We start from the raw sequence: 19,121 nt of genomic DNA, 5'->3' as shown, positions 1-19,121 counted from the left end.
ACTTAATATCTTCGAAAGAGGTGTTTAGTTTTCATTTGAGGTTTGGGTTTTTTTTTAAGTCCATTACCAGGGATTGACAAACCCTAGCACATGCTAGGTTAGTGCTCCACCACTGAGTTATATCCCTAGTCTTTTTTATTTTATTTTGAGACAGGGTCTCCCTAAGTTGCCCAGGCTGACCTGGAATTTGTAGTCCTGCTTCAGCCTCTAGTAGCTGGGATTACAGACATGTGCCACCATGCCTGGCTTCTATTTGAGTTTTAAAAATAAAAACATCCCCAAACCTCAGCCCTCAGGTGTCTGTATTATACACTCTCATGAAATGATCATTCTAGTTTCTAAGCTATATTTACAGTATAATTATGTTATTTTCCTTTCTTCTCGAGCTCTGTGGGTTCTTTCTTGGCTCCATATATCTGGGTCTTGATTAGAAATCCATGCTAACCAACTTAAGGCTGGTTATTGGAAATCCATTGTGACTGAGAAAATAAATGAAATCTCTTTATGTTTAGTCAGCACAACCTGCATCCTACTTGTGCCAGCAAAGGCCTCTGGGGCTTAGGGAATTTGAAAAAATTTAGGACTAGGCTTACAGATACAATATCCAAATGGCTCCCTGTTGGCATCAGAGAGCGGGTTTTCATCCCAGGTTTCTGGCACAGGCAAGGCATTCGAATTTGCTCAGGCATTTTCCTCTGCTGCTGCTCTTCTTGCCCCAAGCAGAGCAATTATAATTTAACCACATGGCTAGAGGTGCTGGCAAAGTAAGAACAGAGCTATCGCAACTTGAAGGAAAGACCCAGAGTGCTGGGGAGGGCATCAGGAGGCAGTGAGGTTCCCCACAGGCAGTCTTCCATCCACCATTATCTGGGAGGCCATGCTATAAAGTAAATAGCCCTGGGTACATCGAGTTAGCAGACAGGGTACACTGTAGCCATCTCCTCCCACCCCAAATCCCCAGAAATGATGGGAAAGATGTTTTTTTCAACTCCCTGAGCATCTTAGAAAGTAGGGAATAACAGAAACCATGGGCAATCATGAAAAATGAAAGGCAGATGTTTTATTCTTCCTGAAAGAAGAAACCACAACTCTGAATGCACACACACACACACACACACACAAAACTGCTGCCAAAGGAAGCAGGAATTCAGAGGTACTCTCTATAGGAGCAGGAAGAGACCAGATGCTTAATTAGGTCAGATATGCAGGCTTGACAGTGGTTATCAGCCAGGAGGAAGAGAAATCTCAGAAGATGAGCTTCTTATATACCCAGGAAACACTTCATAGTACCTGGCCACGTGTCAGGAGGGAGGTCACAGTGAGCAGACATAGTACTTACAAACAGGCCACAGGGGAATTTTCAAATACAAAATGAACACACAAACCAGACCCACCAAGTAGTTAAGGAAAGTCAACACCAAGAGTCACAATACTCAATACAAAAAGAATTTGCATGAGAGGAAACTAAGTTTACATAGCACACACTAAGATTTAAGAATAATAGCTGGTCCGCTGGTCCTGGTGGAGGCAGGAAGATTCCAGGTTCAAAGCCAGCCTCAGCAATTTAGCAAGAAATATAAGCAATTAGTTAGCTCCTGTCTCAAAAAAAAAAAAAAAGAAAAAGAAAAAAGAAATAAAAGAGGGCTGGAAATGTAGCTCAGTGCTAAGTGCCCTTGGGTTCAATCTCTTGTACCAAAATAATAAGCATAATGAATATCCTCAGATGCAAGAGGATAATATCATTTCATTAAGAAAACAGTTGATTTCATCACTAAAAAAAATATATATATATATATATATATATCCCAAACACCACCATGGACATAACTAAAGACTAAATTAGTGATCTTGAAAACTGAGCTAAAGAATCACTCTATGAAATGCCACAAAGTAGCCCATAAATATTACAGTTGCTATGTGTCAAAATGTATATATGGCTGTGTATGTATGAATATATAAATATAAAAAAATCTCTCTAGAACTGTAACTCTCTGATAGAATAGCCAATAGACATATGCAGCTACTGAGCACTTAAAATGTTGGCTGGTCTCTACTTGGGATTTAATGTAGTACATAAAGTACATACCAGGTTGAAATGATATTTTTAGTATATTGGGCTAAATGTGTTCTTAAGATGAATTTCACCTGTTCATTTTTTTTTTTCATGTGGCTACCAGAAAATTAAAAATTACATATGTGGTTCACATTATATCTCTATTGGACAGTGCTGCTCTGGAACCCAGAGCCAAAGGAGCGGCAGTAAGTATGAAAAGTTAGGATATGGAAGATGGATCTAGATGAATTTGATTTGTTTCTCCTTGCAAAAGAAGAGAAAGAATGTAGGAGAAGACACACTGAAATAACAGGAAAATTTCTCAGAACTGAATAAATATATGAGGCCTCTCATTGAAAAGGGCCACCAGTGCTGATGGAAAACAATCCCACTAAAGGTGCAAACAACATAACAAAAAAGAAAAGGAAGAGACAAAAGTAGAACATACTATGTAGATCTAAAAAAAAAAAAAGTAGTATTAGCACTTTTTCCCCTGGCAGCCCTGTGTGATCAGGAAGAGCTGGCATGAGCAGCCAGGAGAACCCAGAACTATCTTCATCCCTGGGGTAAGTCACAAAGGGGAACGTGGAAGGGTGCTTACCTACGGATGGCGTTGGCGAACTCTGCAGCCAGCTCACTCTCAGTGCATGTTGTCCTTAATTCAGCCAGTGACAGCGCTGGGGAGGCAGCATCAGCACATTCCTGAGGACAGCAAACACATTCTTGTCAGGCCTGAAACCAAGCCCAAGAGCACCTGGAACTCAAATCTGTGCGGCAGAGCATGCAGGGTGAACAGCACAGGGCTGGCAGCCTCAGATCAGGCTGCAGGAGAAAGCCTGGCAGCAGATCAAAGGCAATCTCCTCTGCTCCCAGATCTCTGGTTACCTGTGTAGGCTGCTGGGTGGTGGCCTAATGACCCCCAGTGTGCTGAGCACTCACTGGGGCTGGCTCTGGTCTAAGCCTACCACGTGCATTCACTCACTGAATCCTCATGAGGACCCTCTGAGGAAGGTACTACTGTTAGGATAAGTCACAGAAAGATCATACTGCCCTGTCACCAGCCAGGAGACAGCAGCTCCAGGACTCAAATCCAGGCTGTCTGGTTCCAGGTGAGTTTCTTCAAATAAGCAATGCTCATGAATATCCTAATTGCCCCATCCTACTTCTGGGGAGAAAGCCAATCTTCTCTAGATTTAGGAGCTTTACTGGGACCATGGAATCATCTGGAAAACTCAAGAAAGGAGAAGGACAACAGAAGTACACTCCACCCTTACTCATGTAGAATTATCAGACAAGGACATGTATCATTTAGGCAAATTCTCCCCTTTTGCAGCTGAGAAACCTAAGAGCCAGAACTCCTGATTCCCAGAGTTAAGACTATTCCCAAGCAGCAGCCATGCCAGCGTGACTGTTCTACTTTACATACAGACCGAGCTACAGCTACACTGCATAATGAGGTGGCCAATGGGAAGGAACTTATCAGATGATGTGCTCAACAGACATCTGTACTAAGGATCTATCATGCTCCAGGCCACAGAATAAATAAAAAGCCTGTGATCTGTTGCAGGAGATGGAATGTAAACAGAAAATTCTATCACCGTGGGATGAAACCAGTCTTAATGACAGGAGGCACCCTGTTTCTCTCAGCCCACTCTCACAGAGAAATACCACCTACACAGAGGGATCCTGGGCGGCAGCAGATCCCACACCTGAACACGCTTCTTTCTGGCATGCCCTCTACCTGGGCTCCCTCCTCTCCATCTAGCTGTCCTCACAGAGCCAAGTCTGCCCGCAGCAGCCAACGGCATCTGTGAGATTCCGTAACACCCTTGCTTTTTGTATGTCCAGTCTCTTGATGTTGATGTTCCATGAGACTCCTTAAAGTCAGGGACTGCCTTGTCTCACCCACAGTGCCTCTTGCTGAGCATATGTGGTAACGTCTGTTTTATATAGACAAGGACTGCAAAAACCTAATGCTACTTGGAATGGATTTTGGACCTTGCTTATTAGCTGGAGGGAAGTTTTTAAAACAAGCAGGGACACCCACCCAATGGAACAAGAGTGGATGTTCTAGACCCAAATGTGGCCCACCCACCACCTGTTTATATACAGCTCACAGGTGGAGATTGGCTTTTCTATTTTAAAATCAAGACAAAAAGTCAAATGAAGTGACTCAGGAGACTGAGGCAGGAGGATTCCGAGTTCAAAGCCAGTCTCAGCAACAGGGAGGCGCTCAGCAACTTATTTAGAGACCCTGTCTCTAAATAAAATACAAAGTAGGGCTAGGGATGTGGCTCAGTGGCCAAGTGTCCCCGAGTTCAATCTCTGGTACCCAGGAAAAAAAAGAAGAAAAAGTTAAATGAAGAATATTTTATGGTGGCAGAAATTACATGAAATTCAGATTTCAGTGTCCATCAAGAAAGCATTAGTAAAGACAGCCACACTCACTGATGGCCCTACAAAGGCAGAGTGGAGGAGCTGAAGCAGAGTCTGCATGACCCACAACCCTAAAATATTTACTTATCTGCTCCTCTCCAGAAAAGTTTGCAGATCCCTGCTCTAGGCTGTCTGCCTCATCTCCAACAAATAAGACCAATGACTAGCCCAGAGGGGAGATTTTATCGAATTAGTAAATAGATGCAGTATTTGAAATAGTAAATAGATCTAATACTTGAAAATCAGCTTACTCTAAGTTAATTTCTTAACATGAACAACAATGGGTACCCTCATAAAGCTTCTTATTGTAATGTTAAAAAAAATCACCTGGCCTTTTCTGTCAAAGAAATTTCTATAGTTTGAAGGCACTCCACAAAACATGCTTCCCCCAGTCAAAATAGATACCAAGTACTAGGAGACAATGCTCAGCTCATGGGGCCTTTGGCAGGAGCCTGGTGAGTCCATACCCACCATGCCCTAGGAACAACCTGTCTCTCAGGCTCAGTCCCTAACTGACTACTAACAAACTTGAAAAGCTATAAAAAGACTTTGAGGGTATTTTATGGGACAGAAAAATACTATCTTCCTGGGTCCCAATACTAGCACATGACTTGTACCATGTGGGGTGCTGCCCACCTGACCCCCAACATGACTCCCCAAACTCTGGTTCTGCCAATGTTTTTCCCAAAGCTCAAACTGTTATCACATCACTCCCTGCAGACAGACCCTTCCATGATTCCTCACTGTTCTCAGGATAACATGGCTGGCTGACCCCTCCAGCATGGATTTCTCTTTCCTCCGTATTTTCACATATGCTGTCCTGTTGGCCTAGAGTGTGTGCCTTCTCTCCCCTGGTCTCCATACCAGGCCTCTTCAGCAGACTAGTTCCCAGCTTCTGTGGGTCTTGGTTTAGAACTATGATCATTTCTTCCAGAAAACCTTTACTGAATTTTCAACTCTGAACTCTGGTCAGCTCATGGTCTCCCATGATCCTATCAGTGGAATTCTGGCACTTGGAACACCCCCTCACTCAACTCTAACCATGTCTACCCATCACCTTCCCCTTCAGAATATAAATTCCTGGGGGACAGTCCTCATTGGTCTACCATGGGCTGCGTCCACAGCTTGCCCAGGTCCTAGTATGCTGTGTCAGATCACACTCCTCAAATGAACAGGGTCCTAGGAGAGCTGGCACAACTAGGTGCCAGGCTGTGTGCTCCCCAGGCTCCTCAGCAGGAGGGAGATAGGGAAAGTAGGGAGGGAGGGAGGGAGGCCATTTGTGAAGCATGCTGCCGAATGCATGCTATTTAGCTATTTAGGGAATGGCACCAGCACTGTCCCTTCCTTCCCAGGTACACTTTACTGGAGAACTCCCTGCCCTTGTGCTGTGAAAAGGCTACTTGCAAAACCAACAAGTCAGCATATGCTGACAAATCCTAGGTCTGAAACGAACTTGGACTAGGAGAAGCGGCACTTATTGGTAGAGAATATGATGCATAGAATGAACAGTACCCCAGATGAGGAATATAATTCTTTAGGGTCCAGGGCTTGCTTTCCACCCCCACTCCCTTTCCATTGCAGTTATTTGGAATGTAGATAGAATGAGCTTGGTTCCTAGGAAAAATGACCTGGGGAGCTGACAGGTATGCAGGTTTACAAAGATATCACCAGATGCCCACTCGCTGATGTTGTATGCTCTGCAATCGGGGCTTGCCCACCTCCTCCCCTGCCCTCAGGCTGCTTCCAGCTCACCAGCCCACTGTGACTGAAATGCTGCCAGGGGCAGAGGAGGCAGGCACATGAGAGGAGGCCAGACTGCCAGCCAAGTGTGGGTTAAAACCTGCTGCTGCTGTTTTTAGCTGGACACCCTTCATTCACTTCTTTAGAGGCTCACCTTCCTCAACTAAATTGACAGACATTCCTTCTTTAGAGATGAGAGATCTACGGTGATACTAATGCAATGATTAGTATAGAAGTACCACAAATCAGCAAATGAAGGCTGCAGCATGAAGGTGCAGAAGAAGGTGAGACCAATGTCCAACCACTGGGCCACTGCACAGTCACTCCTCTGATGAGACTGCCAGGAGTGCAAGTGTTCTAGCCACTGTATACAGGGACATTTGTGTTCTCCAGTGTGGATCTGGCCTCTCTCTGCTCACATGCCATCCTCTTAGCCATCTAGGAATGACCAGCAGTTCATATCCAAACAAGGAAACTGAGGCAATAGGTGAAGATGTCAGTGGTCATTGGGCAGGAAGTACCACCTGAGCAGAGGCTGTCCCATGCCACCCAGCCCTACCTTGCTGGGTTTGTCCTTGCTGCTGCTGCTGGTGGAGCTAAGGGACCGCATCCGCTGTTCCTTCTGCTCCTCCACTTCGGACTTGAGGTGCTCTATGTGCACCAGGTAGGCCTGCTCCTGTGCCTCGCGCGTGCTCAGCTTCAGCTCCAAGGCCTTCTTCTCTTTCTCCAGTAGGTACAGTTGTGCCTTCAGCTCGGCCATCTCCTCCTACAGAGTGGGGAGCACAGGACATAAGAATGCCTGGAATGTGCCAGCACCAAGGGGTGTCATGGGGGTCTGGCTACAGCCCAGGGGTCTGCGATAGTGATCACTCTGAAACTGGGAATAAGAGCACCGGACAAAGATGGGACAGCTGTCTCCACACATCTGAAGGACTGATGTGTGGACAAAGCTATATGCTTTGTCACTCTAGGGATCAGCAGTAAGTAAATGGGTAGAAGTCATAAGAAAGCAGATTGTGGTTCAGTGTAAGGAAAACCTTTCTAATAGTTTTGACCCCAAATGGGTACATTTGCCTTGTTGGAAATCAGTTCAGCATACAGAGGCTGAGCTGAGCAGCCCAAAGTTGTACATCCATATAAGAAGCTGGGTCTCACTGGGTCCCTTCTGAGTCCTACTTCAGTTGCTTCAGTGCCAAGCTATATATTTAACCACACCAGATGGCACCCTTGTTACCCTGCAGCTGAGTCATGCAGGTGGAGGACGCCTATCACAACAGCATCCTCTAGCTCTTGTCTACTTCTGAAGGCTCCAATGAAAGCAATGGGAAAAGAGTTCTTATAGAGGAATTCTTTTCAGATAACTTCTCTTTTGGTGCTGGTGATTAGATCAGAATGGCCTTGTGCATGCTAGGCACACACCCTACCACTAAGCTCACCCCTTGCCAGATAACTTCTAAAAGTATCTTAAAGGATTCAAATGGTTGTTTTCTATAGAGAATAAGAAGTAAATCCAAAATGAGACAACATTATCCTTGGACCAGTGATGACCACCAGCCTCTACTGAGCACATAATACTGTTTTAAGGGTTCACAAAAAGTAACTCATTTCCCAACCCAAGATAGGTATATGAGCATTTTCATTTGTGAATGGGATGTTGAGGCCTGAGAACAACATTCACTTGCCCATGGCTGCTGGACAGGCTGGACAGCCAGAGTTTAAACCCAGGCTATCTGGCTCAGAGCCCAGGCTGATCACCACTAAGCTCTGCTGTCTCCTCCACCCCTTCAAGATGTGCCCATTCATCCATTATGATTTTTTTTTTTTTTTTTTTTTTTTTTTTTGCGGTGCTGGGGATCGAACCCAGGGCCTTGAGCTTGCAAGGCAAGCACTCTACCAACTGAGCTATCTCCCCAGCCCGATGTGCCCATTCATAACCCCTGGCCCTTCACCTCTACTCAAGGGGGTCACCACTGTGTGATCACCAGCCTATCCTCCCCAGTGATTTATCTCTATGATTCCTTGCTCAAAAGGCTCTGCAGAAAGCTGGGCTGCCTTGAGATGGACTTGTCAAGGTTACTGGTTCTGACAGTAATGAGCTGCAGGCCTGATATGCTCTCCTGGGCAGATTTTTTTTTTTTTTTTGCGGTACTGGGGATCGAACTCAGGGCCTTGTGCTTACGAGGTAAGCACTCTACCAGCTGAGCTATCTCCCCAGCCTGGGCAGATGTTTTTATCCTTCAAGGTGGGGAATAGTTTAAAGTCTTCTCAGGGATATAGGACATTCATCAGTGAGCTCAGAAGAACAGGCCAAATCTTTTTTTCCTGGAAGACAAGGCATAAAAACCAGAATGAAGGGTATTTCCATACCCAGAAACCTTCTAATCTATTGCCATCAGAAGCAGGATTGTGAAGGTTCTAGCAACATTGCATACTGAGGTAACATGGATATTCACTTAAACATAAATGCAATTTAGAAAGAAGAGAAGGAAAACCCACGGGTGCCACAGATGAAGAGAGAAGTCCAGCAAGGTAAGCAGAGTTATGAGGCAGGTCTGCAGGCCCTGCCATCTGGGATCTTATCAACTATGCAAAGGTAGGACTGATTCTTTCATGAGCTGGGACTCTCAACGTACTGCCCAAAATAAGAGACTAGAAAACTTCCTTTCTGGAAATTTGGCCAAAAAAATTTTTTTTGTCATATCTCAAGCCATGGATGAATAAAGAAAGAAAAGGCCCTTTTAAGGAATCAAAATCTCAAACTTGTGTCAGATGTATGTGAGGTAGAGGAATCCTGAGCCAAGAATATACCCCAAGCTAGCAATAAACCTCTGAAACCCAAGGTCTCACCAGATCTAAACAGAATCATTCTGTAGGGACAGCAACAACCCAGGACCCACAGGACCCCTGGAGACAGGATGTCCACAGAAGGTGAGCCTGTGCACATGTTCTCCAGTCCCCATCACAGGAAATGAAAATGAACCACACTGAGGGTGATCAGCAGATGCAGCAGAAGTGAGAGTTGGCATTTACAGGAGCAGAAGTATCAGAATGTGAAAAACTGGAAAGCAAATATTTCAAATGATTAATAGAATAAAGGAATAAGGCATAGGAGTCACAATGAAAAGATAGGACATTCAAAAAAGGGCAGATATGAAAAGGAACCAGGACATCATCTAGAGGCTGAAAGGTGTTTACCAAGAATCATAAAAGAAGTAAAAAACCCCTAGAAACTTAAGTCTCTCCATAGTTATATTCTAGAACAAATGATAAAAATCTAACAAAAGTTGCTGGATAATGGATCTGTACTGTTGAATATGTACTGGCAAACACACTGGGGGAAAGTGGCGGCCCTAATGCTTAGTCTTCAAGAAGTTCATGGGAAGGAGACCATACCAGAACTTGGGCAATGGCGACTCCTGGGTCCCGAGGTTCAGGTTATGGGTTGTCTCCTCCCAGCTCTTTGCAATTTTTACTCTTTCAGCAAAATTCATCATGCATGTTTTATTTTCACATGGCAAGAGGAATATTAGAGAACTTTTATGCCACAAAAACATGTCTTTCCTGGCCAGTATAACACTGAATTTGTCACACCACATGTTGGCCAGAATATAAAAAAGGAAAATTTTAGTCTATGGACAAAGGAAATATGAAGTTTGGAATAAATAATGGAGGGGTGGCCTTGTGGTTCATGCCCACAGGGTGCAAAGGTCCACAAAGGGGGGCTCCTAATTAAAGCCACTGTGGTTATAGACTCAGGTCATGGGCAGTGAGAGCAGAAACCAACCAGCATGATATGAGAACTCTTCAGGGAGGGAATCTAAACCCAGGGGCTGGATGAAAGCAAACAAGTTTGGACATGGGGCAAAATGGATGGCTCCCCACATCTGCACCCACTGCCCAGAGTCTTCCCAGACACCAGTTCCAGAAGCCAAGAGCAGGGAATTGCTGAGCAGGGTGCCCAAGTACTATGCTGACAGTTTCTGCCCTCTCTCCAGAGGCAGTGGGGAATCTTCTTTCTGGGGATGGTACACCATGGTCCCCATGGTAGAGAAATGTGGGCTGTTCCCATGGTAATGCTGTGACCCACTCTGCCTCCAGTTCCTAAGCTCTGAGCTGGTTTTTGCCTGAGAATGCCCCTATCATTGTCATGTCCCAACACCTGTGAGCCAGGGATATGACAGAATCCAAGAATGTAATTCAGGCCACTGTTCACAAAATAGCAGAGTTTAAAAGTAGGTTTAGAAAGATGGCTCCCAGGCTCTAATTCCCCACTACCACCTGGCAGCTCAGCTCACTGCTGCCCCAGGGCCTGTAAGAGCAGCCCCAAGCAACGGCACACCTCTGCCCTGAGTCAGCAGAGAATCAGGTGAATTACTTATCGGTGAGGGGTATTTGTTTTTCAAGAAAGCTTCCCCTGCTCTGGAAATGTTGATAGAGAACTCAGCCAGTGGGTGAACAGTCCAAGACCTCACTGGATCTTACAGGATCTTTGGCCTGAACAGCATCACCAAACTTCCCTGCAGGCACTGTGGCCTGAGCAGGCTTCACATTGCACCCACATCTCCAGGTGTCAGGAAACCACGGTTCTCAGTCAAGTTCTGCAGCTGGCCTCACATTGGTCTGCTTCCACCTCCAGTTAACGTCAGTATCAGTGACCCAAGAAGGACCTTCATGTATTCTTGAGATTAGGGGTCATTGTGGATGGAAAGAGGCTTATTCTAGCTTGCAGAGGTCTGGCCTGGCTTCTCTTAGAGGACTAAGTATTCTAGAGTTGCGCTGAGACACCCCAAGGCATCCTCTAGAGTATAACCCACCACTCCAGGAATGTCCAGCCCAAATGACCCCCAGACAAATGGAAACCACCCCTGTCCATTAGCAAGGCTCTGACTCTACTCTGGGGAGAAGAGGCTGAACACGGATGGGGATGATTTCTTATCTGCTGGACCCCCTCTCGGAGGCCTGTGAGATCTCCCCAGGAGACCAGCAGCAGGCAGAACCCCACAGCACACCTTCATGGCCATCAGCTCCTGCATCAGCACAGCATTCTCCAGGTCCAGCCTCTGGCTGTCCCCCCGGGGCTTGACATCGTAGCTGAGCGGATCGATGTGGATGCTCTCCAGCTCTAACATGGTCAGCTTGACCGCAGCCCTGTCGTTCTTGAGCTGCTGGATATAATCCTTCAGCCTTTGTTCATCTTCTTTAGTGAACTCGGTGTCGCAGCTACTGGCCGTGGAACTGGTTGTGCTGAGAAGAAAGAAAGAAAATCATTTTCAAGTCATTACTAGGAGATATTTTCTCATCCCTCTCCTGAAAAATTATTTAGATGGTAGTAAGAAAAAAAAATATTTTTAGCCAGTGTGGGGTGGTGCACACCTATACCCCAACAACTTGGGAGGCTGAGGCAGGAAGATCACAATTTAAGGCTAGTGTGGGGAATTTAGACCCTGTCTTAAAAAGGACTGGGGATATAGCTCAGCAGTTCAGTGTCCCTGGGTTCAATCCCTAATACCACACACACAAAAAAAAAAATTAAAAATTTTTTCTAAAAGTATGTATTTTTATGACACAGAATACTGATACTACCTTTCAGGCAAGAAATAAGTATGAAGAACAATAAGAATGTTTATACTCTGGGGCAACGTTGTAGACTCTAAAAATGAACTACAGGGAAATAATCCCACAGAAGCAAAAAGATACACATGTACAAAGTTGTTTGCTATTTATGATCTAAAATAAGGTTTAGTGTATTATTACATATCAAATGATGAAATGAGAAAAGCTGTGGACATTACAGTGATAACTACAAGTAAGTAGGTAGAGATATTTTAATTGGGGAAATAGATGAAAACTACATGTAATAAAAATAGGTGCACATGTGGAGAGGACTTAGGAGATAACATTAAGGGAACAAGAGACTGAAGAAAAAAAATACCAGTGGTATGATCTATAGCTATGTGTGCGTACCTACACGCATAAGCACACACATCCCAAAGAGTGGTAGCAGTCCCCTGGGCTGCTTGGAAGGAAGGGTGGTTTTCCATGGATCGCTCTGTTACTTATTGTACCCCATGAAACAGGTGAGTGCAATACAGTGAGAATAATGCTGAAAGTGGGTGATCCAGGTCTCCACAGCATATTCCTAGTGTCCACCAGAGGGACTTGGGCCAATTCAGGTGGCCCTTGGCAGCTTAGGTTGTATGGCAACTGGGCAGGTGCACCCAGCTGAACCCTGGGCCTACGGTGGCCTGAGAGGGTCTCTGAGGGAACAAATTACCATGGAAGGGAAAGGACCAAAGGAAAACTGAGGCTCAAGAAGGTTCTGTCCTGTCCCAGCAGTGGCAAGCTGTCCCCATTAGCTCAGCATGAGCCACTGTACCCAGGCCATCCTGGAGGCATTTGAGCCCTGGTGGACCCACAGCAGTTCCTCTACCCCCACTGGGCCTGCCTATGCTTGGCTCACTCCTCTTGGAACTGGTTTTGGAAAGATGGAAGATTGAATTCTCAACCAAACAGGGCAGGCTGGCATTATCATCACCATCATTACAGATTTGGAAACTGCAGCTCAGAGACATTAAGTGGCTGGCCGAGTCCTGGGGCTGCAAAGTGGTGTAAGACTTGACCGAGGCTTCTTGTTCCATAGCTCTGTCCTCTTCCCAAGACTCCTGCATCTAGAAGCCAGGCAAGAAGCAGGGAGAGGTCTCCAGAGCCTGCCCTCCGCATTTGCACTGAATGGGGCAATGGGCAGAGAAGATCAACTCAGTAAGGGAAATTCCACTTTTGCACATAATGCATTCTGAAGGAGACAAAGCTGCGTGTAGTGGCCTGTTACAAGGGAGGCTGAGGCAGGAGGATCCTTAAAGTCCAGGAGTTCAGGGCTAGCCTGGGCAAGACCCCAAGAGAAGGCTTCCAGGGAGAGAGAGGGTGCAAAGAGAGGGCGGGAGCCTTCATGGGTCCAAATGAGGAACACATCACTTTAGGGCTTCAGGTGGTCTCTGAGTCAGAGAATAACTTACAGGACTAACTCCTGAGTACCAAAGACCTTCAATGCAGCCCCTCACTCCTTTTGTCCCATCAGGACAGAATAGAAGTCACTGGGAGAGGAAGTAAGACCAACCTGATCATCTCACACCACCCCTTCAGGCATGGTGCTGTGAAGGCATTTTTTAGATGCAATTAACATTTAAGTCACAAGACTCTGAATAAAGATTAGTCCTCATAATTTACTCATCTAATCAGGTGAAAGCCTCAAAAGACTGACATCTCCCAAGGAGGAGGAAATTGTGCCCCCACAGCCTCCAGTCTAAGGACTCAGCCAGGGCTCTTCCTTGTACTCTACCCACATCTGAAGGTTTCAGATTTACCAGCTGATAATTAAACGAGTGGTTTCCTTAAGATGGTCCTCTGTGTGTGTGTAGAAACAGGTATCTACATACAGATACCCCTCAAGGGCTCTACTAGATCCATTGCCTATTGGTTCTCTGTCTTTACAGAGCTCTGATGCTGAAGGGCTGCCTTTACCCCTTACCTGAGCACCTTACGCTTTGTAGATTTCCTATTTTATCACCAGCAAAATGAAAGTAATTAACAGTAGCTGCTTCATAAAGATGTGGGAAGGATAAAATAACATCTAAGGTGCTTAGATCAGTGCCCGGTATAGGGTAAGCATGCAAAAAATGTAGCTATCATTCATTTATTCAAGGAATACCAGAGTGCCTCCTAGACCCTGGAAAAATTCTTGCCTGCATAGAACTCCTAAAAAATGGAGAAAAATGGAGAGAAAGACATGGGTAGGGTCATTATCTAACAAGGTCTGCAAGGCAATGTTACAACTGAAGAGACCGAAAGGAGGCAAGAGAAAGAGCTGTGTGGACATGTGGAGGAAGGCTGACACTGGCAAGGGACATAGCTAGTGCAAAAGCCCTGCAGCACTGAACTTGACCAGCAAGAATGAGATGGTGACTGAAGCCAAGTCAGCCAGGGCAGAAAGTAGAACAGGTCAGAGAGAAGGTTGCATGTCATGTCACATAGGGTTTTATAAGGATTGCATCTTTTCTCTAGAATAACAGTGCAAGTTATTGGAGTAGTGACAAGATCCACCTATTACATTTTAACAAGACCCCTTGGTCTGCTGTGCTGAGGAGAGATGCAGGGAGGAAGGGCAGAAAGGGCTTCTGCCTTAGGAAGATATTGCAATAGTCCTGGGGAGAGACTGTGGAAGTCTAGGACAGGGTGTGAGCAGGAAATGCAGGGGAAGGATAAAAAGGATCATTATTGATCACTATTTTGCTTTCTTAAGCTGTCTTTTGAAAAGGATGAGAAGGAAGAAGTGACACCTCCCACAACTTGGGTGCTGTTCCATAAAGAAATGATGCAGCTTGAAGAAGCAGGACTGAGTGAGTTCACAGTACCCACAGTGCAGGGCCTTGGGGAGCTGGGTGGTGCATCTGAGGTAAGAGCTGCCACGTGAGAGGGACTTCAAGAGAGACAACAAGGATCCTCCCTCAGTGTCGCAGGAAAGCCTGTCTGCAAACAGCTCTGTGGTGGGTATGCTGGGCACATACCCGTTGGGCAGAACTCAGGAGCTCACCTTCAGACTGTCAGCATTGCCATGAAGAGACAGACATTTTCCCCAGGTGAATGAGCAGGAAAATTAAAGCAAACTCAGGTGGTGGCATTGTTCAGCAGGCGTCTGTGGGGCAGAGCGTGATGTCTGCAGATGAGGCAGGTTTAGACAGCAAGGTGCTGGGGAATAGCAGGGCTTCTCTACCACTTAGTAGGAGGAGCCTTCAGGAATGAACTCCTTCCCCAAGAAACTGGAACTTAGCCCCCAAATTAACTTAAAACTCTAGCCTTTCCTTTCATTGAAAATTTTATAAAACTTCAAATGCATAGAAATCCACAGACAATAACCAACACCCACATGCCTGCCACTCACATGACATTTTGTTGTGTTTCCGTCTACTGCTATTTTTAGAAATATAACTTTCATACTTGAAGCACCCTCAATAGACTTTCATTTGAAATAAAAATTGCAAAATTCAAATAGGACTAAAAGTCACAGTACTCTCATTGTTCTGTAGATCTTGAGTGATATTTTGGCAGATTTTCCACTTAGCAGGATCAGTCTACTTCAAGAAGGATCCCTGGACTGGTCATGTTAGCAATGCTGGGGTTCTTGTCAGGACTGCACATTCCCAAGCCTCATGCCTTGGACCCACAGGGACTCCGGTAGGAGTCCAGCAATCTGTTTTAATAGAGACTCTGATGCAAGTTCAAGTTTGAGACCCACTTGTCTATCCCACAAGATAGATGAGCATTTTCTCAGTAACTGAACACTCTCCATATTTTCTAGGTAGAGGCCACCGTGCTCCCCAGCTGCTCTGGTGGATGCCAGTGGTTGCCAGCACAACTCTGCAATATTCTTCCTCTGGCACTTCCTAACCTCACAGCCTTGAGTGAGTTACCCAAACTTTCTGCACTGCAATAAATAGGAACACTAATGGTTCACACTTCCCCAGGTATGTAAAGGACCAGCTCATGCTGACACAAAGCTCTTGGAAAGGAGTACGGGCGGGGCCACTTCCCTGGCACACAACACCCACCTCAGACCCAGGGATCCTTGAGGGGTCAATCATTGCAGCCATCCAGAAAACCCCCATCTGATGAGAAGGGACTTTAGAGACCACTTAGAACTGTTTGGGAGAGCTAGGTATGGTGGTGCACACCTGTAATCCCAGTGACTCCAGCAGCCAAGGCAGGAGAATTGCACGAGGTCAACCTTAGCAATTTAGCAAAGTTCTAAGCAACTCAGTGAGACCCTGTCTCAAAATAAAAAATAAAACGGGCTGGAGATGTGGCTCAGTGGTTAAGTGTTCCTGGGTTCAATCTCTGATACCAAAAAAACAAACAACCCAAACAAACAAAACAAAAAACTGTTTGGAAGAACAAGAACTTGAAAGGCAGGGACCAACAGGTTTTGTCACCCTTTAGAGCTGGGAGTCAATCCCAGGTAGGAAGGCTTTTGTTTGACCCTGTTTGCTATAAGCATAATTTTCAGAAAGAAAGACAAAAAACAAAAAAGATCTCAGTTCACAGATCTTACCCTGTTGGAAGCTGAAAGCTTTAAACTGCTCTTAAGCAGAGGAAAGTTGAATTTCAAGATAAGCACCGCAGCCCAGGGCCCCTCCGGCCTCCCCTCTTTCCTTTCCAGGACACCAACGGGGAACAGATCAGGCGAGGTTAATTACAATTCTGCTTTATGCCCTTAATGTTCCACCACAGAATATGATTATGACAATGGTGGAGGGAGGGGCAGCCACTGGCCTTTCCTCTGGCCTCCTGCAGATGAGGCACTGCAGCCTCCCGAGGGCCTGCTGTCAGCTGCCGGGTGGGGGCTAAGTCATCCATTAACTCTCCCAGCTTGGAACGCAGGATGAGCTCAGCTGTCAAGGGGGAATAAATCACTTTCTGCAGGCTATTTTATCCCTCCTCTCCAGGGTGGGAGACTGGAGGTGTCTGTGAACAGGATCAGGGTGTGGGGGGGAAGGCTGCAGATGAAGAAATCCCCAAACCCACTGGTGGCACATACTCATGTTTTGCTGATTTTTTGAGGAGCCAGGCAGGACGCATGGGTGTCTTTCGGTGATGCTCTGCTGGAGCAGCTCATTCTGCATCTGATCACATTGCATACTCACTGCACGTGCAGCCGCCCTGCAGCCCAGTGGAAACACTGCTGATCAGCTCAGGACCGCCACCCTGCCTACCCTGTCCACTGTGGGAAGTGCTGTTCAAACTAGCTATCCATGTCAAATATCATCTCTTTTGTCCTTTATGCACCAGCTCCCATCTTGGTCCTCAAGGTGACTCCCCATCTTGTGTATCAGATGAAAAATTTGTTTTTCTTTAGCTTGCCTGGACAGAAAGCTAGAAGGGTGCCATTTTCTTTTGCCTCAAAAATCACAAATGGAGTTTTTCTGAAGTTTTTATCAGCATTTTACCTACCTTAGTTGAGATCTGATTTCCACCAAGAAGTAGTTCATTTTTAGAAGGAAGTGCTGTATACCCAGCCACCTGTATTGCTGAGCATGTGAAATTGATTTGGAGGAGGGGGTTGGTTCCAGTGACAGTTGGTATTTAAGCTACTCCTAGGTGGCCCCATTTATCCAAGTGGAAGGGCCTTGTCAACTGCCTTTATCTTTTAGTGTTGTACTGAGGCCCCTCTTTTTGATAATAAAGGGCTTTTCAGCAAAGGACTAAAAACACTAAACAAATACTAGGCATCCTAGGCTAATGTGCTCTTGAATGATTACCAGATTTCTCTAGGAAAAACTGAGGTTAAATGAGGGTGAACTACTTAATAAATTGTCTCACAAAATATGGGTATGAAAGAATATGCAGTCATATAAATAAAGTTTTCAGAAATTGCCTGGGTCCAGAAAGCTCCTGCCAACTTAGTTGACAGTGGAAGTCAAAACAGGAAACAGAGATGTTTAAGAGATGAATTCTGTATATTCATTTTTTAAGGTGCCATTATAATGGCATTGAAAACTAGGCATCTCTAAACAAATACTAACCCATTACTGATTTGGTCAAGGATAATAAACCAAGATAGACACCATAAACACCTGACACCATATACACCTGATGACCAAACTGAGAATATGTATGCCATACCACCCAGTATTTGCAAGGGTGTGGAGGGAGAGGTCCTCTCTTATGCCGGCTGTATGAGAATAACTGGATTATGTAGGGAGGGCTATTTGACATTGAAAATTTTAATCATTTTTGAGTCCACTGATTCTACTTAGAACTAATTTCATAGAAACTGCACAGGAGAGACAAGCATAAAGACAGGGACAGTGACTGCAGCAATGTTTGCAGAAGTGGAAAACTGCATACAAACATTCAACGAAAGGAACCTGTTCCGAGTACACATGGTATGTCATCCAAAGGAAAACCATGCACCTACTGAAGAGAATGATACATATGTGAAGATGTTTGAGAATATGCTGCTTAGGGGGAAAAATGTTTCAAGAGAGCATGATATCATCACTGTGAGGTTACAAATTAGATGTAGTCATGTTTTCTTGGGGGGTTGGGGATTGAATCACTGAGTCATATCCCTAGCCCTTTTTGTATTTTATTTAGAGACAGGGTCTAACTCAGTTGCTTAGCACCTCGCTTTTGCTGAGGCTGGCTTTGAACTCATGATCCTACTATCTTAGCCTCCCAAGCTTCTGGGATTAAAGACATGTACCACCGCAGTATGTTTTTAAAGACAAGCAGGTTTGGTCCACGAGTACCTTCCTTTCAAGCTCTTCTGTGGAGATTTTCTCCTTTCCTTCTTCACACATGACTCCACTAGGAATTGCCATAGCCTCACCCCACCATGGTCATTGCTTTCCCCCATATTTTTTAAAATCACTGCCTTATAATTGTATGTAATGGTGGGATTGATTGGTATACACTCGTACATGCACACAATATAATCTGGCCACTATCATTCCCACTGGGGTTTCTCTTACTTGGTGCCAGCAAAATTTGTCAGACTTGTGTATAAATGAAGGTGTTGTGCTGGTTCTGTCACCTGGGGAAGGCTGCCTGCAGTGGAGAGAATGTCAGTCATGTGCAGGGGCCACACAGGCTGATGTGGAGCCTGGTGTGTCTGTGCCCACCTGCCAGGTGCTGCTGCTGCTTGGGCACTGTAAGACTCTGTCCCTCTGCCTTCAGTTCAGGTATGCACCTCATGCAGAGAAGACCTGATCTCTTTCCAGGGAGACCCTTTTCTGTTTAAGCTATTTTAGCACATTTCTGTCCTTTGCAACTCAGGATTTTCTAATTGAAAAAAATGCAGTTAATTATGTGGGCCTATTCCCCAAACTGTCCTTTCCCA

At 45.4% G+C, this 19,121-nt stretch overlaps 1 protein-coding gene across 3 annotated transcripts in view; it reads right to left on the bottom strand.

Moving 5' to 3' along the window:
• The window catches only part of Mcc (MCC regulator of WNT signaling pathway), a 463,169-nt gene that overhangs the window by 19,007 nt on the left and 425,041 nt on the right, over positions 1–19,121 (bottom strand). For all 3 annotated transcript variants that reach the window (XM_047556679.1, XM_047556680.1, XM_047556681.1), the window contains 3 exons: positions 11,239–11,473; positions 6,789–6,995; positions 2,655–2,755 (listed from right to left, as the gene is read on the bottom strand). In XM_047556679.1, the coding sequence (XP_047412635.1) occupies positions 2,655–2,755; positions 6,789–6,995; positions 11,239–11,473 (543 nt within the window). The remainder of the gene's footprint in view (positions 1–2,654; positions 2,756–6,788; positions 6,996–11,238; positions 11,474–19,121) is intronic.

Source organism: Sciurus carolinensis, chromosome 6 (genome assembly GCF_902686445.1).
Source record: "Sciurus carolinensis chromosome 6, mSciCar1.2, whole genome shotgun sequence".
NCBI lineage: Eukaryota > Metazoa > Chordata > Mammalia > Rodentia > Sciuridae > Sciurus > Sciurus carolinensis.
This window is presented reverse-complemented; position numbering and strand designations above follow the sequence as displayed.